General features: G+C 39.4%; 1 protein-coding gene across 1 annotated transcript; it reads right to left on the bottom strand.

Moving 5' to 3' along the window:
* prtga (protogenin homolog a (Gallus gallus)) lies at nt 1-27,040 on the bottom strand. The gene is made up of 19 exons (XM_042001207.1): nt 26,974-27,040; nt 25,666-25,968; nt 17,445-17,589; nt 17,174-17,307; nt 16,622-16,918; nt 16,372-16,531; nt 15,770-16,017; nt 14,115-14,279; nt 13,082-13,387; nt 11,824-12,012; nt 6,618-6,713; nt 6,327-6,513; nt 5,706-5,833; nt 5,367-5,537; nt 1,344-1,523; nt 1,116-1,239; nt 893-1,031; nt 655-768; nt 1-393 (listed from the first exon to the last, which is right to left on the bottom strand). Exons 1-19 carry the CDS (start codon nt 27,038-27,040, stop codon nt 1-3), a joined length of 3,546 nt encoding a protein of 1,181 aa, XP_041857141.1.
* Nucleotides 27,041-27,804: the final 764 nt, after the last annotated feature.

Genomic DNA, 27,804 nt, shown 5'->3' with positions numbered 1-27,804 from the left:
CTACACACTTGACTGAGAACTGCTGTGGGCATCTTGATGACTGCAGCCAGTATCAACAGGCTCCCTTCCCTTCAGGTCAGTCGGACTCTCCTCCGACAGCTCATTCGGCTCTTCAATAGGGCTGCTGCAGTTCGAGTTTCTGCTGTCCTCTGCTCTCAGAGATGGGGGGTGGCTGTTGGGACCAGATGACAGGTTTGTCAACTCTGTCTCGTCATGAGAGTAGCGACCAGAGTCACCAGTTTCATGGCTGCCCTCGCTGTTGGAAGATCTCTCTATGTCGCCTGAATGTCCAAGCAGAGCTTGCAGGGTGGTGGGCTGGTTTGGAGAAGAGGAAAATTCTTCCTCATAGGTCAACACTGTGGTATCCGCCTGGTAGGAGACAACGCCGTGTTGCTACAGCGCAAAGAAAGTTAGTGAGTCTCAGAACTCAGTTTCACAGCTACATATGGTTAAAATAGATTTCACTGGAAGCTTTGTAAATAATTTAAAAATTTCACAGGAGTTCAAACCTCTGACAAACTCCATCAAACACACAAAAAAAGTTGTCTTTGGGTTTAATTTACAACAAATTTAAGTTCTTTGTAATTATTTCTTTTCCAATCCACAAACTCTGCTGATGATTTAATGAACAAAACTTCTCAGACTTAATCATACCTGGACTGTTTTGCTGTCCTTTTTCATGTCACGTCTGAAGAAAGACCATTTCTTAGTCTTCTGAGAGCTGGGCTGAACAGGGCCAAGAGAATTGATAATGAGATTTGTTCCACCCTACAGAAAAAAATATTCTTAATGTTTGAAAAGTTAATTGTAAAAGAAGAGTATATGAAAGAAATATATTTTAATAGGACATTTTTTTATGTTTAACAATAAATTATTCTAAAGTTTGCTGTACCTTGGCATCAATAAAATGGCTTTGACTAATCATTGACATGGTTAGATTAGCATTCTCCACTTGTCCTTCAGGTCCAAGATGTCCTGCAGCTGGAGATGTGTTCATGTGCTCTCTGTAAGTTTTAACAGCTGAAAGTTTCCTGCAGGGAAACAGACACAAGACTGGACAGTCAAGAAAAGCAGGAGTCAATAAAGACTGTTATCACTGTGTTAGGAGATATTACCTGTTTTTGCCTCTGCATATGATGATGAAAGCACAGATGATGATGCAGATGAGAGCAATGCAGACTCCCACACTGATACCTGTCATTGACTTTTGGTCCAGATGGTAGAAGCCATCAGAAAAGCCTGTCAATGATCACAGCTACACTGTCAGGCAGCTCAATTTCACTATCAAAAAGGATTTTCAGTAAGTTATGTGTTTCAGTTACCTTAATATTTATGGCACTCACCTGTGGAGTGTGTGGAACCACGAGAAAGCCGGACATCGTTACCACTGGAAAGATCCGGTCTAACTGTCAGCTCCACCGCAGGAGAAAATGGCCCATCCCCCATGTCATTAGATGCAGAAACTTTAACCAAGTACACCTGTCCCGGCTTCAGGTTCTCCAGCAGTGCCATAGTGATGCTCCCTGTAATAAGATCATTGGTCTTTGTGAATAAACATTTTCTTTTCATGCATATTTCCTTAAGTTTATTTTAAGGTCAACATACTAATATTGTTGGGATCTTAAATACAACATCTGTGATGAGCTTTTCACTACAAAGACATTTTTATTCAATACTTAAATCGAATATTAACAACTGGAGAAAGCTTTAAAATGTGGTTAAGAACTTTTAAAAAATGCAACACCATTAAACAAGCAAAAGATTAAAACAATGTGCCAAAAAATTCAGTTAACATATCAAACACCAGGTATGTAAAGGTCAGATCACTTAAGCTTTTGCTGGAATTATCTACTTTGTTTTTAAATTAAATGTTATATTCATTGCTTAGATAGTCCATTCAGGACTTGTACTCCTGCAGAGTCAGGAAATGGGCAGTGACATTGCTGACCCATCACACCCTAAACACAACCTTTTCTCGCATCACCATACCTCATGTGGACATTGATTCATATCAGTTTGCATACAGAGCAAATAGGTCAACAGAGGATGCAATCATAACAGCCCTCACAAACCTGGAAAACTGCAACTCCTAAGTGAGAATGCCGTTTGTGGACTTCAGTTCTGCTTTCAGCAGAGTTCTACTACATAAACTGGTTCAGAAGTTAGGCAACCTGGGTCTGGGGAGCTCACTGTGCACCTGGATACTGGACTTTCTCAGCAACAGACCCCAGAATGTCAGGATGGGAGACCACACCTCTTCCACTCTCATCCTGAATACTGGTACACCACAGGGTTTTGTCCTCGGCCCCCTCATTTTCTCCCTCTTTACACATGACTGCTCCCCCATCCACATCAGCAACACTATCGTCAAATTTGCTGATGACACCACCCTTTTTGAGAACAACGAGTTGGCCTGCAGGGAGGAGGTCCAGCATCTACAATCTAAAACTGAACACCTCCAAAACAAAGGAGATAATTCTGGACTTCAGGAGAACTAAACAGTCTGAGAACTCTGCCCTCTGCATTGATGGAGAAGAGGTGGAGAGGGTGGAGAGCTTCCAGTTCCTTGGAGTCCACATCTTGGCTGACTTCATCTGGTCCACAAACACCTCTAACCAAGTGGGAAAGGCCCAACACAGATTGTACTTCCTCGGGAAGCTTCGCCAGGCCCACCTCCCCAACCCCTGATGATGACCTTCTACTGCTCCGACACAGAGAGCATTCTCACCTACTGCTGTACAGTCTGGTTCAGCTGCTGTACTATAGAGAACAAGAAGAGATTAAAGCAGGTGGTGAGAGCAACAGAGAGGGTGATCGGGACAGTTATCCCCTTTCTGTCCCCTCTTTTCTGGGAGAAGATATAGGACACTCAAAACAAAAACTCAAGAATAGCTTTTACCCCCCGAGCTGTTAAATACCCCCGAATATATCTTGTGCAATTCTCTTAAGTTTGCACTTTATTCATGCGGCTAAATGAAGCTGCCAAACTAATTTTCAATGTTCCCGTAACAATGACAAAAAAGATCTCTCTCTATCTCTTCTCCCCTCTGGTAGGGGCTACAAAACACTGTAAGCCACCACTACCACACACGAATATTTTCTTTTCTCAGGCCTTTCATCACTGATACAAACCTAAATCTATCGTCCATTGTCAATAACCATCTTCCTCCAAATCACCTACTTCCTCATCATTAATATAATTTCATGTCACACTCTCACATCCTGCTAACTGTACGTATTGTAACATAATCCTGCTGTAAATAATATACATATATATTGTATATAGTTATTTATCATTTATTCCATGCATTTCCACCTATTTAGTTTATTGCATTATGTGGTACCCACTGACCACCTTCAATCCACAGGACACTGTATATTTGTATTTATATGATGTGTATTCTTTACTTAGTATTATGCATAATTTTTAGTATTCGTGTTGTTGCTCAGCTGTGGTTGTAGAAATATACAGTATATATTTAGTTTAGGTACATTTTAGATATTTAAGATTGTGGAGTTGTGATCACAAATAAGTACGAAAATGTAATATTTAGAGGAAAGTTACACATTTGAAAATTGCTTCTTGGCTTAAAATACTTGTCTGTCTGTAAACAAAACATGTGGTTTTAGACATCAGCTGCTTTGCTTAGTTTTGCATCAACATAGGAAACCTGAGAGAAACATCAGGAAGGAATCTGCCCCAAGAGACGATACAGTAATATCAATACCTAACAGGTTCCAACTATACAAAAACTTAGATGTAGAAAAAAAAAGAAAAATAATAAATAAAAAAATACACATACATTGTTTCCCAAAGTGATGAACTATAGTGTACACATGTTGAGCTGATTTGTAAAAAAAATTAACTTTGGATACTGTGAACATAAAAACAATCCTCATCTGAGGGGAAGAGCAGGGGTCAGGAGATCAGGGCTGTTCACATTTTCTAAAGTCTCCACACCACCAGGCTTCCAGCAGAGATTGCAGGGGGGGGGGTGGATGCTCAGTTTGAGGATGAGCTGGAGGGGATTTGTGAATGGCTTCACTTTTGACCTCTTTGTCGGTGGTATAGGGGGAGTTGTGAGTCTTTCTTATGTCTCTCTTATTCTTATCTGCTCTTAAAAACACTTCTCGCCTTAGACTTCAGACAGAACAACAGCCTTTTATTATTAAATTTTGTTGTTTTTGACAGTTTTTGTAGATTCTGATATGATGATCTAATAAATAAAAAAGCAAAATAAATTTGCTTAACAAAAACAAAATGATCTCCAAGCCACTCCATACTTGATCATGAGTATGAAGCAAAGTCTCTGTATCAGGTATAAATAGAGCTACAGTCAAAATATTAGACTAAATGCACATGAAAATGGGCAAATAATATAGATGAAAGTGTTTTTTTTAATCACATAAAAAAGAGGAAGAAGAAGGGTGAAATTAAGGCAGGACTGATTTAGACATTTCCTTCTTTGGGCTTGGGCGGCCTATTGCTGTCATTTAATTTTCAGTATTATCCAGGTGGTTCATTAATGTTAGCTGGACACAGTCTTTCATTGGCTGCTATATCATCTTATACAGCCTAATATTAACACAAATTAAAATATTTTTTAAAGACTTAGGCCTGCAAGAACAGCAAGAATATCACTGGTTTGAACCTTGGTTGGGGAAGGGTTCAAACATTGGCCTTTCTGTGTAAAGGTTGCATGTTCTCCATTCTTCTACATACTTTCTCTGGGCACTCCAGCTGCTACTGCTCTTTGTTTTAGTTCATTTATCCAGATTCAGAGTTGCAGCACATCTAAGACTGTTGCCCCAGCTCACCCAAGCTCTTTAAACTTCTTGCCTAACTGTTTCTACACTCCCACAGTCACATTTACCATCTGGGTGTTTTCATATCTGAGCCAGCCCACTTCAAAGCCCAATGTGGCCAAGTCCAAGCCTGATCATGGCAACTAAATCTCTCATTTTATCAATAAACTGGTGCTTTTCTGTTCTTGCTTTTTCCTGTATTGCATAGTATGCTTTCCCCCTATTATCCTGTCACTATAAGCTTTGCTGCTGCTTAAATAATGACTTGTCTATAGTGTAATGGCTCATACTGCCAATGAAATCCTGCTCTGTCATTCTTCACCACACTTTTTGCCAACTAGGCTGTTCCTTCTTTCCTTTCTATTCCCATGTGAGCTGGAACCCACAAAAATCCCACCTTACATCCTATTCTGTTTATTCTGAACAATGTTTGGTATAGTTCTGAGGGTATGACTCTGTTTATGTTCCTCATGAAGGCGACCCTGTGATGGACTGGCAACCTGTCCGGGTTGTTGTACAACTTTATTTGTCTGCTCGTCTCCTTCTAGTCTCTTACTTACCTTCTTTTTGGAGCACTTGCCATTTCCCAGCAATCCAGGCGTTTCTAGAGGCGTACAGGATCGTGTAGTGTGTAACAGGAACATTGGGTTCATCTGGAAGCTTCCATGAAACAAGCGCTGTGTCCCCCTCAATCAGAGTCACTTTGATGTTGGATGGAGGCTGTGTGGGAGCTGAGAGAGGATGGATGTTAAGACAATGTGATTTAAAAAAAACTAGATCACAGACACTTGACACAGAATGCAAGGTGAGCAACTTTGATGCAGAATAGTTACTAAAACTGCAGGTGCATGGTCATGTTAACAGGAAGAGAGGAAATGTAATATAGATTTCATGCTCACCTTCAGGGAAGGTGCTCTGATAGACAACAGGGCTCCAGGGGCTGGACAGTTGGTCAATATGAAGGCGAATGGCAAATTCATACTTAGTGTTTGGCTCCAGATCTCGCACCAGGAGGTTCTGCTCACTCCTGCAGAATGAGGACGAGAAAGACATAAAAATAAAAAAAACACAGCTTGCCCAAACCTTCCAGAAGAGGGTGATGTGGAGCTAATGTGTGTGCAAACAGCAACAACACAGATACTGTTGAGGAAATTGTTCATGTAGTTAAATGTAAACTGTCAGCTGATTTTTTTCTCTAAAAAAGTTCAAATTGTTAATAATGCTGTACAGTGTAAAGAGAAGAGCTGACCAATGGCATGACAAAAGCCATCATACAGTAATAAGAATAAATATAGTTTGTCCATCCATTAAAACTTGATCCAGACAATAGAGGAATAAAGAGAACTTATCAGAAATGGAGCAAAGCAGCAGTAATCAGTACTAGTTCACCAGGTCACCAGAAGCCGTTTTGTTTTGTGGATATGCAATCAGACAATTATTTGTAAGTGACAGCAAGTTTAAAAGGACACAGTTTGTGTGAGCCATGCCAGGCAATTGACATCTAATGTTGAGATTCTTACGTTTGCAAGTAGAGCACCAGCGATGCGTTCTGGAGGCTTACGGGATTGCAGCGGACAGTGTAGTTGACTGCATTGCTGGAGGTGAAGGCTGGTCGGCCCCAGTGAAGAAACACAGCAGTGGAGCTGTTGGTTCTGGCAAGCACATTGTGTGGAGGAGGTGGAGGAGGCACAAGGCGATCTCGAACAGCTGAGAGGTAAAGCGCATTGATATATGTTTTTTTCTTGTTGTTGTTTTCACTTTGGATTATAGGAAAAACACCGTGAAAAGTCTCAAAATAGTGCAGCACTTACAGACACATCCAGGTGTACTGATAGTCTGGTCTGCTTGGTATCCATCTCCAACAACATTATAAGCCAGAAGTTTGACATGATACTTCTTTCTTGGGTCTAAATGAAGAAAAAGAAAAAGATTCAGCTTAGATTTATGCTCACCATTATTGTGCAGTCAAGGTTATGACTTAACATGAGCCATAACAATGTGTCAGATTTCTACAGCCAATGGAAAGCAGGGGGAGCCATTTGAAAGTGAGCTGGACTGTGTGGGTGTGGGGTCAGTAAGGTTTTTGATGTGATGGGAATGGGAGGTGAGGCAATGTAACAGATGCTTGGTGCTGTGACTTCTTTGGTCAGTTTCAACAGAACTCAGGGCAGCAGAACAGAAGAGCTCCTCTATCCATCACCCTGTCACCCCGAGTCTTTTGACTGCAAATAAGAAAGCCCTTTCTCTGGCCCCGGTCAGACCCACTGGTCAGCGGCCAGTGGCCATTTCTACTCAGGTTCTGAATCCAGGGGTCAGAGAGACAAAATCCCTCGGGAGGGACACCGCAGACGGTCAACAGCATTTGCAGGCCTTACTGACCCTTAAGACCAACTCCTGAACAATAGCCATCTGACCAAATGTGCCTTTACCCCCAAAAAAGAATAATTATCAGGGACCAATTTAAATGTTGCATACAATATCAGTACCATGGGTCATCTTTGTCAACCATTGCAGACAGTTAAGGAAATGTAATGTGAGTCTCAATGTTTTAACTGTTTCTCAATTTAAAAAAATCAGTCTGGAGGGAGACAACATTTTCAAATAAAAGCATTTTTTTACAGGACAATATTGATTTATTTTCTGATGCTAATTTGTTAGAAAATTTAAAACTTAGATGATGATGAATGTTTTAGACAACAGCTTCTTAACGCTGTTAAAGGAAGACTAATGTATAGCTCATATATGAACATGTACATTATGCACAACAACACAAATTAATCTTAACCCAATTAATATTAAAGGTTAAAGATTCTAAGTGTTTAGCAAATCTGCACCTCTTGCACTGAGAGTGTAGAAATAGAGGCAGACCGCAGGAGATAAATTTGTTTCCATGGAGGTTTGCAAAGTTTAGGAGAGGTGGAGCAAATCTGCTTGCACCCCCATGCAGCCCTGAGGAGTTTCACTAGAGCCACACCAGGGCCGGCAGGTCTGGCTGAGATAAAACTGAAAGAATTCGAGGTGGTGGGTGTGGAATATGAGATGAGACTTTTTCATATGGGAATCCTCTAAATAGTTAATTGCAAACACAAAAAAAAGAAAAACTAAAAGACTGATGATATAACCTGTGAAGAGTATGCAAATTTTAATGTCAAGTGACAATCTGAGACATTTATCTCCATTTGTTATTACAGAAATAGATAAAAACTGACTCTCTACACTTTGTGTACAATGTCCTTCTTGTTATCCAGAGTTTTTTTCCTTGCACTTTGTTAAACCTCAGTGTCCACCTCTAAAGAGGAGCAGGCATTTAGAGTGCACCTCTTTCCAGCCTCACAATACAATGGGTCTGCCGTAATTATGCAAGAGAGGAGCCCTGAGAGGGGGGAAGCTGTGACATCTGGGCCACGACCTTTGACATGGAATCTGGGCAAGCTAAATCCTGCAAAAGGAGGGGTTACACGTCTCGCTCTGAAGGGGGAGGGTCAAGCAGAGGAAGTGAGTGGAAAAACAGGGTAACACCAAGAGTCAGAATAAAATGCTGTTTAATACCAGGCAGCGTGGGGTCCTGATAAGAGACACCTTGGCCGACACGTTTTAATTTAGCAACTACAGCGAACTCCTAAAGTACAAAAACAGCTCTGTGATGTGACTAAAATACAATGTGACATCCTGATGATTCAACAAATAACAATTTAAGAAACAACCGGGACGTCACTTTACTCTCCATAAAATTTACAATATCAATTAAATAAAAATATACTACAAAACATTTTAAAGATCTTCTCTTTAAATGAATGCAGATTTTTTTCTCTCTGCTATTTATATACAAAAATAATATATTCCTTAAATGTCCTATTTACAATGGTTGAAGAACTGATAAACAGCTAATAATTATTGTAACCTATTAGTTTATTAACATTTAATGTTTTCAGCTATTAGTTTTTACACACAGAAATAAAAACCTGCTTCAGAAGCTTTTTTGAGTAAAAACACAGCCATACATTATTCTGTTTGTATTAGAGAGAATATTTAAGGCCATTTGGTGGTAACCCCCTCCCCCTTCTTCTACTACTTTTTTACAACTGAAATGCTGTTCCCATTGGCCCCTAAAGTTTTGTTCTGTTGCAAAAGGCCCCCCAGGCCGCAGCAAACCAGGCCTGAACAGGGGCCGTAAATGTCAACTCCAGCATGAACCCTCACACCAGCATCTATCATCCCCCCACCACTCCTCTCTCTATTGCCCTTATTCACACAAATCAACACAGAATCACACACTGACACACATGCAGCTCAAGTATGAAATAACCTGGGAAACCTTCATAGCATCTTTAACTCGAGGAGTGGACAGGATGCAACATGGCTGGAAGATAAATCTAGTCGTGTGTGCAGCAGTGTCTGGTGCCAACAGGTATGAGAGGTATTTAAGCTTCACTGATGACTACATGTTCCTCTCGTGGGTTGAACAGAGTATACACATGCGAGGAAAGGTCACATCACTGCACCATTTATACCCAACTGGAGCCTCTCGGGCACATTCCTGGCCCTCACAGTGTGCTTTCAATCATCTGGATTGTCATAAGTGATAATTTAACAGGAGGCCAGTTCAGAGAGTGTTCTTGTGCAGCTGTACACAGAGCTGACTCAGCAGCATCCAGTATTCCTACAGCTGATAGTTCAGTAATCAATGTTATTGGCAAAAACAATAAATAAATAAATAAATAAAGGGATGGCTGCTATGTTCAACATCAAGTGGATTATAGGAAATGTCATTTACAGTGCAAGTAGATTTAATTTCCAGTGATCACCTGCTCAGAAAGATTAACTTACAGGCATCTTGCAGCCTTTAGGCTACTAACAATAGAGCTTCTAAAAGAAAAAAAAGGAAAGGGAAGAGAAGAGAAGCAAAATAATAGCTAATAAAAAATCAATGTTATCAGCCAATCTGTGTGAAACAAAGCATGTTCACAGTGTGGTTTGTTGTGAAGTTTGTAAAGCCTAAAATCAGGGGAACAGTACTGCATGTAGAGAAAATACCAGCCACACTACAGGCTGTAATACAGATAATGTGTTTATTTATAAAAAAAAAAAAACAAAAAAAAAAAACTCAAATGATTGTCTCAAAGCCTCTTAAAAATGTATTCACAAAAATAAAAACAAGACAGAAAATACAGAAGATTTAATAAACACAACCTAGGAACAGATCACCAGTCAAGATGTGCCCCTTAGTAAGCTCTAGCAAAGAAAATTACATAATCGTCCTCAAAAGAAATAAAACATGATCTTGCTTGGTTCTTACAATGCAGCCTTTTTACTTCTGTAGTTTCTATTTGGTCTAATATGGCCTGTAGCTTCTGGTGGCTTATGTTAACACACTGTAGGTACACTGCAGATTACTTTATATCTGGCATAGTGTGAGTTCATCGAGTTTATGGCTTGTCTCCATTTGTGTCACTACACAATCCAGTGTTATCATTACACTAAATTTAGATATTAATTGGCTCTTAATCTAACACTGTTTTAAGCTTACTTGCACTGAATCTTTAAAGGTCAGTTTCAAAGCCTTTTTAAAATATCAGTATTGTTAAGACATTTTAAATCTTGTAGGATATCTTGTAGAAACTTTCCCTCTGGCACATCAGTGTTTTCCCAGTTGCAGGATGTGTTACCACACAGGTTAGGCACTTCTGTTTATACCTCTCTCTTCATGTACAATGTTACAGCTCAAAGCTGCAAGTTAGAGAGCTCAAAAGACTGGCCCATTGTTTGGCCAGCAACTCAGTAACTTGTCAGTTAGTCAAGGGATGCATTTCCTTTACGTCTTGGCCAATAAACTATCTTTGTGACTCTCAAAGCCAAACACAATGAGAGTCTTTGATGTTTGTGCTCCTCCAGCAACACTGCTCAAAGCAGTCATAAAACACACGATAAATCAGCCTTCAGAGAACAGCTTCCCTCTCTTTAAAAACACAGTCCTTCACAGCTCCTTTAACAAAGTAGAACAAAACAATCATTTTTTATTTAGCTTAAGCTTTTTTATGGTCATTTAGTTATGGTGAATGACTGCATCTTGCTCATTTATTTAATGTTACATGCAAAAAAGAATAAGAAAATGCAAACAAACACAAAATTAATCTGAATATGGTTGAATGAGCTATTTCTTTTCTATTATCTAGACAGTACACACACGACATCATAAGGCATTGAAGCATAGTAGTGTGATTTTAATCAGTATTCAACATGAATTATTACTGAAGTCTTATCAGTTACTCTCACAGCAAGTATACTGCAGCACAAGTAAATATCTAACTGCAGCAGTTAAGAGTTAACACATAATTAATTTATAGTGCCTCATTGTCTCTCTTCCTTTCTTTCAGATCTCATTCAAGCACAGCTTGCTGATTTACAAGTCAGCTGCTGACCACCTGGTTGACCCCCTCTGGCCACAGATGGTCAAATGTCCATTGCATTGGCCTGAGCCCCCTTTCCTCTTTCAAACAAAACAGCTAAAATGAATCTGACCTAAAGGCCAGAAAAGATGTGATATGCCACAAACCCCATTCAGAAGCCGCTAAGAAAGTCGCGCACAGAAATCCACAGAAGGTTAGGAGGTCATGGAAGTGGGATGTGGTGCTGTTCTCCACCACACCCAGAGAACCTCTGCTCCACACATGACAAGGTTTAAGCCTATTAATCACTCACATGCTTGGCTGTCAACAGATGCTGTGGCTGCTTTTAACCAAATTTGCCTAGCATGGCTTTTTCCTGAAAAGTTTGGGATTTTAAATAACTATAAGGATCATTTAAAGATTAAAGCATTTAAAGCCTTTTCATTTCGGGAATATGTTTGTGAATTAGTCAGTTTTTAATCTTTTTATGTACTCTAACATAAACATACATTGGTTCCTTGACGACCATCCATCATCACTAAGATAATTAATAATGTCAGATAATCTAGGTGTTAGATAATTGCAAGACGGCACTGTGGCACAAGGTAATTTGAAGAAAAAAAAAACTCACCAAGACCTCCAATGATGTGTGTATTTGAAGAGGCATGCAGCTGAACTGGGATGCTCTCAGGCTGGCTCTCCACATGGTAGAACAGTTTGTAGCCCTGCACACTGGCCGAGTTTCTGGGTGTCAACTGCCACCGTGCTGAAATGGTGGTGCAGTTCAAAGGCTCCAGATGCAGCTCGGGAGCCAGGGGAACTGTATAAAGACAGAATCCAAAAAAAATTCTTTTTTTGATCCTCATATTACAAGATTTACAGAAACAAGGATGCACACAGTGCTAAATGGACTGTACTTATATAGTACCTTTCCGGTCATGTTGACCACTCAAAGCGCTTAACACAACATGTCTCATTTCCCATTCACGCACACACTCATACAGCACTTCTATGATTATATATAAGTGCTTTTCCTATCACACAAATTCACATCCCCGCCAAAGGTGCACATAATGAATATGCTGATTTATGAATAATCTATGTTCTCAGTTTGCTTTTAATTTTCACACGGTGCTACAGCAAATTATTTTAATATTTCCCAAATGTAAATAAAAATAACAAAACTTCAGACAGACTTCTGTTATCTACCATAATCTGATAACTATCAAGAAAGTAGGATAAGCCCTTTCCAGGCTTAATATGTTGGACAGATGAGCCTCCTGACCAGGTTTTCCTTTGAGTGATGTTAACTACCATATGATGTCTCACTGGCTGTTCACACTCAGTGCAAACCAGAACAAAAACATGTTAACAGTCGAGGGAGCCATTTCACACATCTTCATTTTAGGAATGGGAGGGTCTGTCAGTGGACGATTCCTGTCTGGCTTTAAACTAGAGACTAATGGGCACGAAAAAAAGAAATCCTTCCCTCCCCTGCTTCAAAGCTTCAGATGTACCTCAAAACAGCCATATACTCTTTCCCACCCGCAGGCCTGAGCTGCTTCCTTTAGGACCCATGACTGAGTCCATCCAATGCTACTGACGGTGCAGGGCAAAGGTCAGCGAGTAACAAACACATTGCCTTAACAGCATTATTAGAGCAAGCTTTTCTCTATGTCTTGCTCATTCTCATGGTTTAAACTGTGCTAAGTAGTCCAGTGGTAACTCAGGTGTTTGGGTCATGTTCCTCTGTAGAGAGGAGAATATTCTTAAAACATGCCAACACACACCAGCATAAATTAACTCTAACAAACCACACAGTTCTGACTAAGCTCTTGTTGTTCTAAGTTGCTTTTTCAGACATTTAAAGGAGAACTTTAATGTTGTACCTCGAGCACTGGATGCCTTTGGAGTTCGGTGGGATGTCCAGGCTGATTGCTCCCCCCACCCCACACTGGTGGCAGCAACAATCCGCAGAAGGTAGATGGTGTCAGGCTGCAGGTTTTCCAGGTAATGTTGTGTCTTTTCTCCGGGCAACTCTATCTGTGATACTGCACTCTCAGAAGTGGTGCGGTAGGACAAGCGATAGCTGGTAACTTGCCCACGACTCAACTTTTTTGGAAGAGGCTGCCAAGACACCTGGATGTCTGTGGGGCTGCGGCTGGTGAGGCTGAGCTCTGGGGCCCGGAGGGGAACTGCAGAGCGCCAAGACAAGAACATCAACCGATATGTAATTACTTTATTATGCAATATTTCTTAAATGATCTAAAATGAGTTTGTTACACACTAAAAAAAATCAAACATATCTCCAACCCAACAATAAAACAAATATGTAATTGATAACTGATGCATTACCATCAATCAACATGGATTTAGAAAAATTCCCCAGATTGTGTTCGGCTATTGTCTAAAATTTTGCAAACTGGTTTAGGGGGACTGGTTTATGTGATTTACTTTTGCAACACATCAGCTGTCAGTATCATCCAGTACTTGATTAATTGGCTCAGCCTCTGTTTTATCCATAAACTGTTACTTAGTCTATTTCCCAGGAAACATACCATTTAAGAATATTTGACATGTTTGCAACATAAAAAAAAATATATATTTTCCTCATCATCCAACCTAAAGTAAACTAATGATAAATGAGTAAGATAAAAACAGATAGTTTTCCTTTTGTTTCTTTTTTTTCGACACCATGAGTACATAAAGTAGTCACATTAGGTCTTTAAGGTGTAAACAAAATGGAAATCTGTGACACCAGAGTGCATGATTAACTTATTTACAGACCTTTGACGAATACTTCTAGTTTTTACAATTTACTAATTTCAGTAATCTCACTTTGGCATATTTCTTGTTTCTGATTTTGTTTTTAATGTGTAAGGGATCTCATCATTTTCAATGCTCCCTGGGTGCAGGCCTCACCATCCTCGAGTGTGTGCTGAAAGACGTGGTCCGACATTCGACTGGCTCCCATGGGCATGTAGGCTACCACGTAGAAGGTGTAGTTGCGAGCCGGCTCCAGATCATCAATAATGTAGCGAGTTGTATCGTTTCCAATCACAACTTGATATTCCTCATTGTTTAATCCTGGAAAAATTATGAGATCATAAAATTAGGTAAAAAAAAATAACAATACCAGTCAGATTAAACACACAATATTCCTGAATAAGTTTTTTTTCAGTAAAAAGAAATCTGTCCAGACTTTTGATTAGTCACACAACAAAAACAGGTTGATAAATAAGAAAAATAAAAAATAGGATGCAGATATCCTAGCTATCTAACCTGTGATTAATTATGCATCTACTTATCTAATTTGTGACTAAAGCTACCATAAAACAAGCTCTTGTTATATTTTTTGGAGAAATTAAAATTTTCATGATCAACTGAATATAACTTGGATATACCTGCATAGATCAAGCCTACAAAACCATTACACTGTCTAATTTTCAACAGGAAAAACCAGTTGAGTGTTAGCCCAAGGTTTTCTTCCTTACAATCATGTTATTACAATTTTTAGAGTGATTTTGACAAAAGCAATTAAGCAAAGTCTCACAAAAGATTTTTGCCCAGATGAAAAACACATATACCTGGTCTGATTTCTGACCTGGTAAACAAGGTACTTCAGAGTAAACAAAGGGGCATTCTCAACAGTTTGAATGCCTCAGTAAGCCTCTTTGAGAAGACACAATGCTTGTCTTTCTGTCCAATTCACACCCGTTCACTGCCTCACAGAATACACACTTTTTGGACACTCCATCACACAAGCTAATTAGTTCCTTCTTTCAGCTGGTGCCTCAATTTAGTGCAAAGGCTCTCTGTAAACAACCTCAGGTGCAGAGTGCACTGTCTGATACTCTGTCAATGTCAATGAACAACTATTTTGTCTGACTGGGACCAAGGAGACTGTGTAAAGAAATCTATATCAAGTGCAGAAAATCCCTGACAGATGTCTGTTATTCAATGTAACACAAAGAATTTGGTCAAATTCTTTTTCTGACCTCCTTACTGTTGATTAGGTCCAGCAGATGTTCCTTTTTCAAAGCAGAATTCAGCATATTTCCCTTCCCTAAATTAAGGTAGTGACATTGTGCTTAAGTGCAGTGCTTGAATGCACAGGCAGCGTATTTTCCTGAAATGTTGTATTGTTTGAATGTGACTCTTGTTATCTACAGCAAGAGTTCCCAGGAAAGCTGAAAAGACCTAAAGCTTTTCTGCTGGTACAAAACAGCCCTTGTGCTTTTTTATTAATAGTATTGTCTTCATTCTGCATTTTTTCAGCAAAAGGAAGGGACCCTGCCTCTTGAAATTCTAGAAGTCCACGGTCCTAATGGCTACTGGTTTGTTAAAAAAGCTGTTGTACTTCAGTTTGAATCACTCCTGCTTTTAACCTCCAACTGAATAGTACTGTCAACTCTTAGTTTGCTCATTAAAGAAACGTTTTAAGCAGGAAGCTGAAAAGTCAAGGCTCTGATATTTCCTGACACTATAAATGTCACAAACATTAAATGAGTAACATAGTAAGTTTCCTTAAAAGTAAGGGTTGTTATTTGTGACATAAAAAACATGTTCTGACTTACCTTCAGCCTTCATGTAGTGAACAGAGTATGCAATAACTTTATCCGAGTTATACTGAGGCCTCTCCCAAGCCAGAAGGATGGCAGAGCTTGACACTGTGTCAGCTTGGATATTCCTGGGTGCACTTGGTCGGTCCTCTGACATCACTACGATGAGCCTCGCCATGGAGAGGACCGATCCCAGCTCATTCTCAGCCTGGCACTGATAAATAGCATCATCTTCAAGGATGATCTGGTTGATGACCAGTTTGCTGGAAAACACACACATACAGAATAAACATCTACAAAGCTGCTTACTGAGGCACTTTCTCCAGGGTGTTGTCATTCCATAATTACTTTAACAAGCAGTGACAGTTAAATAAAGAGCAGGAACAAATTATTGGAAAACCAACTAAAACCTAATTTACACAACTGTAAATGATTCAGTTTCCTTTCTACTCTAGGAAACATAGTGAATTATTTATTTAAACTGTTTAAAAATGGTGGATAACAACTGCTAAATGCGTGTCTCCTAGTCAACAGAGATAGGTTTCTGGCTGCCACGAAGTGTTAGAAAAGAAACTTATGGGATCCCAGGATTTAAAATGAATGTGAGAAAAACATACTTATGGTACATCTTGATCCGTCCATTGGAGTGAACCTTCTCCCCGTTCTTGAACCACGTTATCTGAGGTGCTGGAACTCCTTCAGCGTGGCACACAAAACGAGCAGTGCCGGCACGTGGACGGGTCAAGCTCTCAGGCCACTCCACAAAGGAAGGTGGTGCTTTACAAAAAAGCAACAGCAAAATGAGGATTCATAAACGATCAGTAAAAATTCTACATCTACAACCAAATTACAGTACACTGCCTTTACCTAGCACAGTTACATTAGCCGAGGCTATGGTATAGTTGCGTGTGCCAGGAGTGGTGGCTCTGCACATATAGACTCCTCCATGCTGGGGCTTGATGTCTGTGATGATGAGGTTGCCATTTCCCAACACTTTGGTGTTGTAAACATCAATAGACTTGCTGTCTGCTCGGCTCCAGGAGATGAGGGGTCGTGGATTGCCTGTGGCCAGGCACTCCAGCATGGCACTCTGATGCAATGACACTGAGATGTTCTGTGGCCCAGCAATGATGCGTGGTCTCTGGGGAAACTTAGGGCCAGGAGCTGCATAGAAAGGGAACAGCTGCACTCACTGCACATTGTGTAATTTGTTGTATAGAGTCAAGTAAAAACGCTACCTCTGCTGCTGTGCTTTTAGAAAATAAATCACCTTTCTGTGTTGACAAGTCTGTAACTGCTTCAAAGATACAGACCAGATATGCTTCTCCCATCTTATCATATATTCATATGACCTACATTTAGCTAAATAAACTGAGCAAAGTTTTTACCACTGTAAAAAAAATGAGCTAGTTGACATACCTGGAGTGACAGTGAGAGTGGCTTCTGTGCTTCGACGACGGCTGGCAATGTTAGTGGCAATGCAGCGATAGTGTCCAGCATCCGCTCGCTGCACCCCATGTATCTGAAGAACCCCATTAGGCAGGACTGTGATTCTGAATGGGAAATGATTACATGCAAAACATTTTCACAACATGTGTTGAGCAAGAGTGGTCACAGATTATCTTTGAGGGTTTTCTTGAGAAAACATAATTAAGTACCATGAAGTTAGACCGAAAACAGCAATGCATACCTTTCGGAGGAGAGGGGTAATGTGACACGATTGAACTCCCAAGTGATGATTGGAGGAGGGTGTGCACTGATTTTACAAGAAAATCTGGCGACTGAGCCTTCAGTCACCACTATGGACATCGGCTGGAGTGCAAACGAGGACATACCTGCAGAAAACCATCAAGGCAGATGAGTTAAGGATTTTTCTTAATAAAATGAATGAATGGTCTGCATAACGTATGCCAAACAATTTAAATAAATAAATAAATAAAGTTACAATGCAACACTTGTAAAATCTCACAAACAAATAAGTGACAATTACAAACATCTGCATTAAGACTAGACCAGAATTCTCGGCAACCAAGAGAAAACTCCTGTTTCCATCCTTCATACGTACTCCTCTTAGGATAAAGTCACAGGAAACTCCCTAGAGGTGTTTCTTTGTTGTAAAAGCCAGTGTTGAGTTTCACTCATGTTGTCTCAAAACGTGCTTTGAGAAAACTTTAGCTGACTTTAAGTCCAAGTAAATTTAATGAAATACCTGCCTAGAACAGCCTACAGAGGAAGCAGAGGGAGGAGATTCTCAAATCACCAAGAAACCACCATATAGATGTCATTATAAACAAACAAGAACATTTCTATGAGTGCAAAAGCCAAAAAATTATAATTATTTGCTGGGTTTTTTCTACCCACAACTGACAATAATCTCTCTTTCCAAACACAGTAATGTATTTCAGCCATTCATCCATTCCAGTCAGATCCAGTGGATGCCATAAAACAGCTATGTCTGTTACTGAAAGATATAGACAAGCCGAGTGCTGCAAAAGGTGTTGACTGGAGTGGAACAGCTACATCCTGCGTGGATAGGGTTTCCCTGAAACTGAGCTGTTGTCAGCCACCAGCTGACCAGCAAGCAAATGAGACTCAACATGAATTACAACAAGGTCTTTTATACAGCAGTACTCTGTGAATCGTACAATGATTTAAGTTGTTTTAGCTGTTTTTGTTAATAAATACTCCCTTTGAGAGGAGTTCTTCATGAGCCATAAAAGCCCCTAAAAGGTCACCCACAGCTCTACCATCCCCCTCTTCTCAGAGAGCTGCAGAAGCTCGTGGTCAGTTATTTGTTAAAAGAAATCAATTGCTCTGCTGTTTGTGACAGAGAAAACAGAGACTCACAGCAACTAACTTTTAACTGCAATAAATACATCAAATAATCAATCATACAGAGAGCGAAAGAGAGACCAATCAGTAGACTGTACAAAAATGCATATTTCTAATATTCAGCACATCCATACTGAAAATGCACAAATACATCCTACCTAAAACAATCACCTCTAAAGTATGGATATACAAACACACTTGTGCTCTTTAACCTCTGTCCACACACCTAGACTTCCCTTTGCTGCAGCTGTAGTGAGCCAACAGAAGTCAGCAAAGCAAAATCACACAAAGGAGCAGAAAGAAAGGCATCATACCCAAACCACAGGTTTTCAGGACTCCAACAAACTTTACACAACACCTTTGGTTTGGTTCTGTTCTACCACAGCCCTTTGGAGTCCCTTTGCATGGAACACATTATGAAGCAACAAACTTGTTTTAGTCTGTGTGTATAGAAAAAAACGAGAACCTTGTGAAAGGGAAAAACACATCGCCAACTTTGTACTGAGGTTGACATCCATCATCCTCAGTGTGTTCTGCACAACATATAGCACCATGCTGTGGTAACCTCTGCTTTCGAGAAAAGGTCTAGAAGAAAACACTGCAATAAACACACATAGCTTGTATGAGGGTAATGATGAATGCCTGTGTATAAGCCAAGTTGCCAGGTGTTGTGGTCCTAAACAGCAGGAGAGCTTTGACTTCCTCCCCCAAAAAAGAAAAAAAAACATTCAATGAATTATGAGCTTTACACATTTGACAGCAACTTTCTAACAAATCACACTGATATTTTAGGTGGAAAAAAAAACATCTCATTTGACCAAAACAATTGTGACAGTTAGAAAATCCCACAAATTTATATAAATGTCTGACTACTAAAGTTTTTTTTATATAGATTTATTTCTATTTAATGCTAATTTAGCCAGAAAAATAGGACTGTGGAAATGTGATGTTTTTAAGAGTCCTGACCAAGACAGAAAGACAGCAGCTTGATCAGCAGTTGTTACACAACAATCCACAACAGACAGACAGTTAGATATGTAAATAAATGAATGTCATGTCTACACTGTAAACAACAGCAACATTATAATCACGGCTGTTGGCTTTATTTTTTCTTTCATCATCATAATGCTGGCTGAAGACTGCATATGAAGGGCCTGACGAAAGTATAAAACAAAAGATTAAATGCACGACAGATAATTAAACTGTTGTTTTTCAGAATAAGTGACTGACATCATGCTTGCTGGACGAGAGGCAAACTCATCTGGATCAGATGTCCTCACCATGGTCCCATTTAATCAAATTAGTCTTAAGCTGTTACCCGCTTAGCTCCACTGTGGCTGTTTGATGTGAAGATAGAGACAGGGAGAGGCATTCAAACCCCCTTTCCCACACACACCCACCATGTGTTGAAGCGATATGACTGCAGGGCATGGGAGATGAGCTGCACTGATCCCTTGCCCCCCTACTTTGCCATTTCATTCAGGCAAGCAATTCTGGACTGACAAACAGCAGGACAGTCATTGATTATTGATAAACTACTAAGACAAGGTGGAAAATCTATATATGCTCGGGGGTTGTCGTATACTGGACAGAGCAGTTCTGCTGCTTTGAGTGATGATGTTTGCCTGAGGGCCAACTAATGTGTGGATTAAATTACCACTGCAAATAAATCAAGCTCTGTGTGATTTACTTAATCAAATACATTTACTCATTCAGCCATCCATTATTCATTATTATATTTAACTGAAGGAAATTGGCAAGAAGCTTTTACATCATACAGCACATACATGTTTGTAAAAGCTGCACATTTTGGCCTCCACCCTTACTCAAACATAGAATAAATACCTCAGCCTGTTCCCCAAAAGCTAGAAGAAACAGTTCAGACCATCTGCCCTTTTCAGCAATCTCACCTCTCACCTCTGACCTCCACAAATCCTGGCTCACACTCAACTCAGGCAGAGTGCTGTTTGACTACCCCAAACCAGTGCTGCTACTCACTGCTGCCATGCAATATGCCTAGAAAACACTGAGATTGTTCTCCCACTGTGAGGATTTTTGTAATAATATCCCTTTTTGTTTTAACAGGACATCCGCCAGTTGCCGCTATTAAAACACATAAAAGAAAACACAAAATGAAGCTGCTGCAAGGCATTACATCACACAGTATGTAATGTGAAGACTTTAAAAGTAGTCGTCTTTCAGGAGAGACATACATACACCATTTAGCCACAAACACAAGTGTAGAATGAATCACAAACTTTAAATCATTTTAATGTCAATGTAATAGTCCAGAGTTAAAAATTTAAAGCTGCAGAAATACCAAGATAACTTTTAATAAGTCTTCATGGCTTATTTAATTATGTTCACCATAAAGTCCAAAGGGATCCAGCGAAGTAAAGCTATATATATCACATTCTACTTTGTGGCAGACGGGCCTTCTGATGCCGGCAGCTCAACAAACTAAAGGTCAGTGGACAGGTCAAACTCAAACAAAGATTCCCCTACAAACGCCAGGAATTAGTTCAGCCCTTTCTCCTGTGGCTGCTATGGTCAGTTTCTCAGTGTGAGCACATGTTTTTCCTGCATGGATGCTAAACAGGTTTTTCTAAGTCTCCTTTATTGTTCCGTCATTTTCTTTCAGTAGACATTTTATGAAGGTATAAAAACACTTTGAGCAATGTTTTTTTTCTTCTAAAATACTTTTAAGATTGTCAACTTAAACTGTGCTGCACAGAGAAACAATGCCTCAATTTTCAAATACACATCACATCTCAAAATAATACACACTGTCTATGACTTCCAACTGAGCATTTAACATTAAGAGAACAGAAGAACTATGACATGAAATTATCATGACACTTCTAAAAGGATGGAGTCTTTAATCAAATATGATATGCAGAGCTCAACCTGGTGCTGATGACAGAGGCAGCATATGTGTTTAGTTATGTGGATGGCTATGATGCCCCTAAACCCATACCTCATCCAACCCACCCCCAAGGGTCCTATCTTTGTTGGGGGACGTTAAAATTGATCATCTCCTCTTGCTCCTGCAGGCTGTATACTGAATTGATGACCATCAGTTCAGTGAATCAACCCTCAAAACTTTACATCTTCTTATGTTTCTGATTGTTTATTTGACCAAAAAATAAGCTGTTTCTGTTTTTGTTCATTTCACCATTTCTACTGAAAAAAACCACAGTTTCATTTGACTTTAATGACTTCTATAATGTTCAGTGACCCCACTAAGCATTAATAAAAAGCTCTAAAAAGGGAGGGCTGATAAGCAAGAAGAAGAAGAAGAATGCAAAGCTGAAAAAGCCCACAAATCAATCACTGACTGGTTGGCAGATGTGCTGCTGCTCCACATAGGCTGCAGGACAGTCAAGTGACCACTGGCCTGGCTAAACAAAGAACTATTCCCATGAGCAGCATGACCTTTCTAAGCCCGGGACGGTCAGTGGGGGAGCAGTGTCAGAAAGAGCATTCATCCCCCTTCTCCAGTTCCTTATCTCTGCCACAAAGTTTTCCAATCACTCAACAGTGACCCTCCACTCACAGACAGTGTTTTCATTGTCTTTAACCCCCATATCAGATCAAAGTTAAAAAAAAAGTCAATCTATATACCTACATTTTGTTTTTAAAAAAGTTTTATCCATAGTCATGTCATATTACATAAATAAGATGACAGTAAAACAAACAAAATTTTAAAAAGAAAAATATTAAATCAAAATTAATACTAGCATGGCAACAGAAAATTTAGATATGCATTTGAATTATTGTATAAAAGATTTAAGTCTTGTTCTGTGTCTCGCTGCCCTCCATCTATTGAACAGTTTAAAGAAACCTTTGACCTCTGGGCCTGCAGTTCAGGGGAGCCATGGTAACCTTTCGTATCCAGCAGAGGAGAAAAAACAAGATTCCAGGCTTTGAGTTGTCTCACTTAAGGGCATTTCATTCATTCACATTTCAGCACACACTGTGCAAGGTTTGCTTTAGTCTTATTGGAGCTTCTAATCGTGCCAATCCAGTGCAAGTCATATTCATTCCTTAGCAACCTATAATAACAGACCTGACCTGGTTGCTGTAGACATGTGAGGGAAATAATGTTTAGTTCTTAAATGTGGTAGCCCTATCCTGCACCTCATTAAAAATGTGTTCTATTATTCTGTTATAAGCTTTCATTTAAAAATGTCCACTGTAAGAATTCATAAATGTGTGGTTTGAAAAGTGACACCTGCATTTGTGAGAATGAGCTTTCCTTGAACCCAAGCAAACAGAAAAATGTATCAAATAGCATGAAGCAAGGATAATTATTTTACTGGATACTCCTGGTTTTCCTGCTGTAAGAAGCTTTCCACTGTTACAGCTCTAATTAAACATTAGAATACAGTTGGTAAAATCTACTAAATATTTGGGCAACCATGCAACTTTATACTGACAGGTGCTGCTACAACTTTCTGTATTGCAATACAATGGATGTCATTATGCACTGATGAATGGGTGCGCTGATCTGAGATGCTAACATGACTTTAGGCAGATGTGTCAGACCCACATTATGCACAGTCATCATAAAATGTGGTGTTTCTGCTCTCTGTTACATTTAGTGATAGCCAGCAGCAAACTCCCTGTTCTCATGATGCCATGCCTTGACAACATCAAGAGATTATGACACAGTCAACACCATCAGCTGTGTCAAATAATGTCAAGTAACACATTTATCCTAATTACAAATGTAATGGTAGACTATCATCAAAAGACTGAATCAAATATTTACCCTCTACTAGAATGGACAGTCTATTTTAGCTATTGCTGGTAGTTGGTTTTTGTCCCCACGCATGACCCCAGATTTTACTTTTAACAAATCAATAACACCAGTGAACAGCATTGCCATTTGGGACTGATCTGAGGCTTCACTGTATGTCAGCATACAGTTGTTGAAACCAGTTGAAAGTTGAGAGAAATTTGACGTTCTCTTTTGCTTCCTTGCCTTGTGTGCCTGTGGCCACATGGTGCAAGAGACCAATAAAAGGGGAGCTGCCTCAGGAGTCAATCTCTCAACCAAAATTCCTATCAATCTGAAGTCTGTTGACAAACATCACATGAGGTAGATCAGGTGTCACATTCCTTTTCATCAAGGCCAAATCCCATCTCACCTTTGCACCTTATAACCCAATGTTTAAAGTTACACTCCATCAACACACCATGTGCTAAAAATGAAAATCAGTAGTTTCGGCATATGTGTAAAGGGTTAAAAAGCTCCCACAGAGCATAACTCCTGCAGCGGAGACATAAACCATGTCATGAAAGCAGGCACTGAGGCTCCCAACATGTTGTACCATCCATCTTCCAGCTGAGGTGCTAACATATTAAATGGGCTCAGGTCACAAGACCACGTGGATCAAGATCTTCATAATAAACAAAATTTCTCTAGCTGACATCAGCTGAAAACAAGTGATCATGTTTTCTGAGGGCAGCACAACAGATTTACAACATGCAACCTGACTTTTCAATCAATATGCAGCCTTACTAACATTTAACTTTTACAATTACTGTAATGTAATTAGCCTTGCTGTGGTGACCAAGTCCAGCTGTTCTGTCCAATGATTTCAGGGCAAACAACTACCCCCCAAGAATCCCTTTTCTTTTGTGGGCACGGGAGGCAATGGGGACAAAAACGGTCAGAGTGAAAAGCTTTTCACTCTTTCACTAGAGTAGTGAAGCAGAAAACAATTGTGTGCAAAGACTTCAATCCCCCCTGACCTGGGAATCCCTGCAATAAAGTTTGGTCATTTAGACACTCGGGGTAAAGCCGCAGTACTGGGAAACAGCAATTCACATTTGTGTGTGTATGTGTGTGTGCTTGCCACTTGTGACAACCCCCACTGCTACCTCTGTGTCCTTCAACTGAGCATTTCTCAGGTATGTGAAAATTTTATGAGCTTCCAGATAGACCTTGGAGCAGGTCTAAGTGCCATTTTAAAACAAACTAGTAAAGCTTACTGGCAGCCTTTATCACCTCTTTACTTCAAGCTATAAAGTGGGTAAACTACTAGATCAATTAATAAAACTATAAGTACTGTTTGGGTACCAGCTCCACATGTCAGCACTGCATTTAATTAACCAAAACTTGAGTAATTTATGTCTATTCTGAAACTCACACAGATTGCACTCCATGGTACTAAGAGTATTCCTTATACTGAGAAGTGATGCAAAGTAAACATTTATACACATGAAGACTTAATTGGATTAATTTAAATTTTAAAGAAATCCTGACAAATACTGTCATCTTAGCATAATCATACTCAAATCAAAGGAGGAATGGACTCCACAGTAAAACACTGAGGAATAACATATAAATAAAGATCACAAACACAGCAAGCAGCTATTTTACTTATTCCTATAATTCAGTAAAACCCTCATTTAATCATACTAAAAAGGGTGTTAAAACTGGATGTTTTAGTGCAGTTGGGAATGCATTTCTCGCGCGGGTAGAACATATATTCTTAGAAAAGAGCTACTGCAAGATGCAAGGCCTGGTGGTAGGAGGAGATGATATAAGGTTCTAAAGACCAGCTCAGCCTGAAGCTTCCCCACCTCCCCCTTAAAATACGAGGCCAACTCACACTGCACTGGAGGAGAAAGCATTCCAAAAGAACAATTCCTCAAGCGATCAGGGTGCAATAACATGAAAGCCCAGGCTGGTGAATAGGGGTCATCTGCTCTTTAGCATTGGAGGACTAGTATCCTGGACAGCTCCTAACCTTTCAAATCTCCTGCTCCTTCATTAACACACCAATAGGCATTTTCTTCATCCAAGCAGCATTTTTTTTTAAGCTCTAACTTTGAAGAATTGTTCTTCTTCCTGTTACTCACCAGGCTGCCCTGAGTGCATGACTGAGCAGCTAAAACACAACAAATATGAGTTCCAAGTACACATATATTTGGATAATCCATGCATTTAGATGTGGATCTTACTTTTAAAAGTAATGATAATTTGCATAGAGAACTTTTCTTATACCCTCATATGTACATATAAGTCAATAACATATTTTCTACACTTAATTTTCTGTGATACTCACTTGCGATTGTAAGACGGGCTTTCTGGCTCAGGATTGTACCATACTTGTTCTGAGCAAGGCACTGATAGCACCCTTCATCTGATTTGTCTCCTCTTCTGCTCTCCACCTCTGAAATATAAAGGGAGCCATTGGAGAGCAGGTACACCCGTTCATTCTCCACCAATTTTACTCCATTCTTGAGCCATGTGACGTCAATGGGTGCCTCTCCACGTGCCTGACAGTCCAAAATAACCGCTTCTTTCCGCATGACAGTGACATCATGGGGCTCTTTAATGAAAAATAACTCACTAAAGCATAAAACACCTGTGGGGAAAAAAGACAAAAGAGAACAGTGAGAAAAGCTCATCATATGTGAAGGTAGCTATCAAAATGGGGGTTTCTGTAAGGACTAAGGAAGAAGGGACTCAACACAGAATTTAAAGCATATACATACAAACAGGCCTGCAAGCTTTTTTCCAGAGTCAGTAATTACATTTATTAAGGGCTGTGGTACAGTATATATATGTAAGTAAGTAGTAGTATATAAGTATATGTAACTAATACTTTGTGAGACTTTTAGTTATATTTGCTGATTTTATGGTTTGAAGATCACAAAGTTACAGTACTTCTAGATAATGTTTAAATACTTGTGTACTCTAGCTATTTATTTAAACAATTTAATCTAGAAAATTTTTTATTAACAATAACTTTAATTAATTTGGTATAACTCATTCATAACTAATTCTGTTTTATAGTTTAAGGCTTAGGTGTTGACCAGTCACAGGTCAGCAAACCATTCAATTATATTTAACCAAAGCATATATTAAACGATAGACACTGAACTCACAATCTATCTATCTATCTATCTATCTATCTATCTATCTATCTATCTATCTATCTATCTATCTATCTATAAATGTTACAGTAATTTAATATGTATAGTATAGTATATGGTATATTTATATACTTAATTAATAATAGCTGAACAACTACAGGCAAAACTAACAGCTGAGTGAATTAATTTTATTGGTTTTATTGGGGGGATTAGTTTAATATAAAAAGATGTATTTATCAACTAATTTAAATTATGGAACAAACCGAGTAGTTTATTTGTTTTTCACGGTTAGCAGTTTAGCGACAGCTATCTAAATGTTGAGATAACTCAGTCGCAATGAGAGTCCGGACAAAAAGCAGCTCTAAACTTTAAACTGCAGATCTGCTCTCAGCTCCTGTTAGCGCTTTTAGTTAGAGATGTAACTCAGTCACTCTCATACCTTACTCACTTTACGTGTTTCAACTCGCACACTACACAACAGTTAAAATTCTTACCTGAGATTGGAAGAAAAATGACAAGGAACAGCAAAAGCTGATATATTTTCCTTTTGACAGGCGCCATTTACATTAATTGTCCATGCATGCTAACTACTCTCTCGTAGTTGTTTCCTCCACATGATCCGCACCGCTACTGACGAGGAGGACTAGTGGTCAGAGATGCAGGAGCGCAGTTTCCCTGCTCTGGGATGGACAAAGTCAATTAATCACCCCTTGACGGCCAACATGCATTGTGTGGTCCAGCGCCACCTGCTGGTAGAACACACACAGGACAGGTCCAACCAGGTGCCCCTACACATTACAGTCCTACTGGAAGAGCATCCAAATCACACCAAATAATTCTTAAGATGCATAAAAGTCTTTGTACAACATTTATAAGCTGTAATAAAGTATTTACAGAACTCCATTACAAGTAAATGTTTTATCTAAAGCTGTCACTAAGCAAAAGTATGCAAGTGAAATGGGAAAATATTACACTTAGATCTCAAATTAGCATTATTACGCTTGCATGAAAGTAAAAACAGTCATTTGCATTTGTAACTGATAGAGATGGAGCCAAACATAATTTATCAGGCTATGACTTGACTACTTTTATTATGGGATGGATATGCTGATTATTTTCTTTGTTATGGCTAACTTTTTGTGAGAAAATACTTGATTTGACCAGCAAGCTGCCTTAGCCTCTTAACCATTTCATTTAGCAGATTTCAAAAGCTGGAAATGTGGGTTTTTGTGAAAGTCTGAAAATTTTCTCAAATAATTATCATGGTTTACTATATTACATTTCTGTTTCATAAAAAATGTTTTATGTAATATTAACACTTATCT

The sequence above is a fragment of the Melanotaenia boesemani genome, chromosome 1 (genome assembly GCF_017639745.1).
Source record: "Melanotaenia boesemani isolate fMelBoe1 chromosome 1, fMelBoe1.pri, whole genome shotgun sequence".
Taxonomy (NCBI): Eukaryota; Metazoa; Chordata; class Actinopteri; order Atheriniformes; family Melanotaeniidae; genus Melanotaenia; species Melanotaenia boesemani.
Note: the sequence above shows the minus strand (reverse complement) of the source record. Positions and strands in the feature narration are given on the sequence as shown.

Bases quoted from the DNA above. Each gene is read 5' to 3' on its own strand.
- prtga (XM_042001207.1), bottom strand. From the start codon at position 27,040: ATGGCGCCTGTCAAAAGGAAAATATATCAGCTTTTGCTGTTCCTTGTC. The intron at 17,308-17,444 runs GTATGCATTGCT...TTTCCCATTCAG, and splicing joins TTACCCCTCTCCTCCGAAAG to AATCACAGTCCTGCCTAATG. The intron at 769-892 runs GTACAGCAAACT...TTTTTTCTGTAG, and splicing joins GCCATTTTATTGATGCCAAG to GGTGGAACAAATCTCATTAT.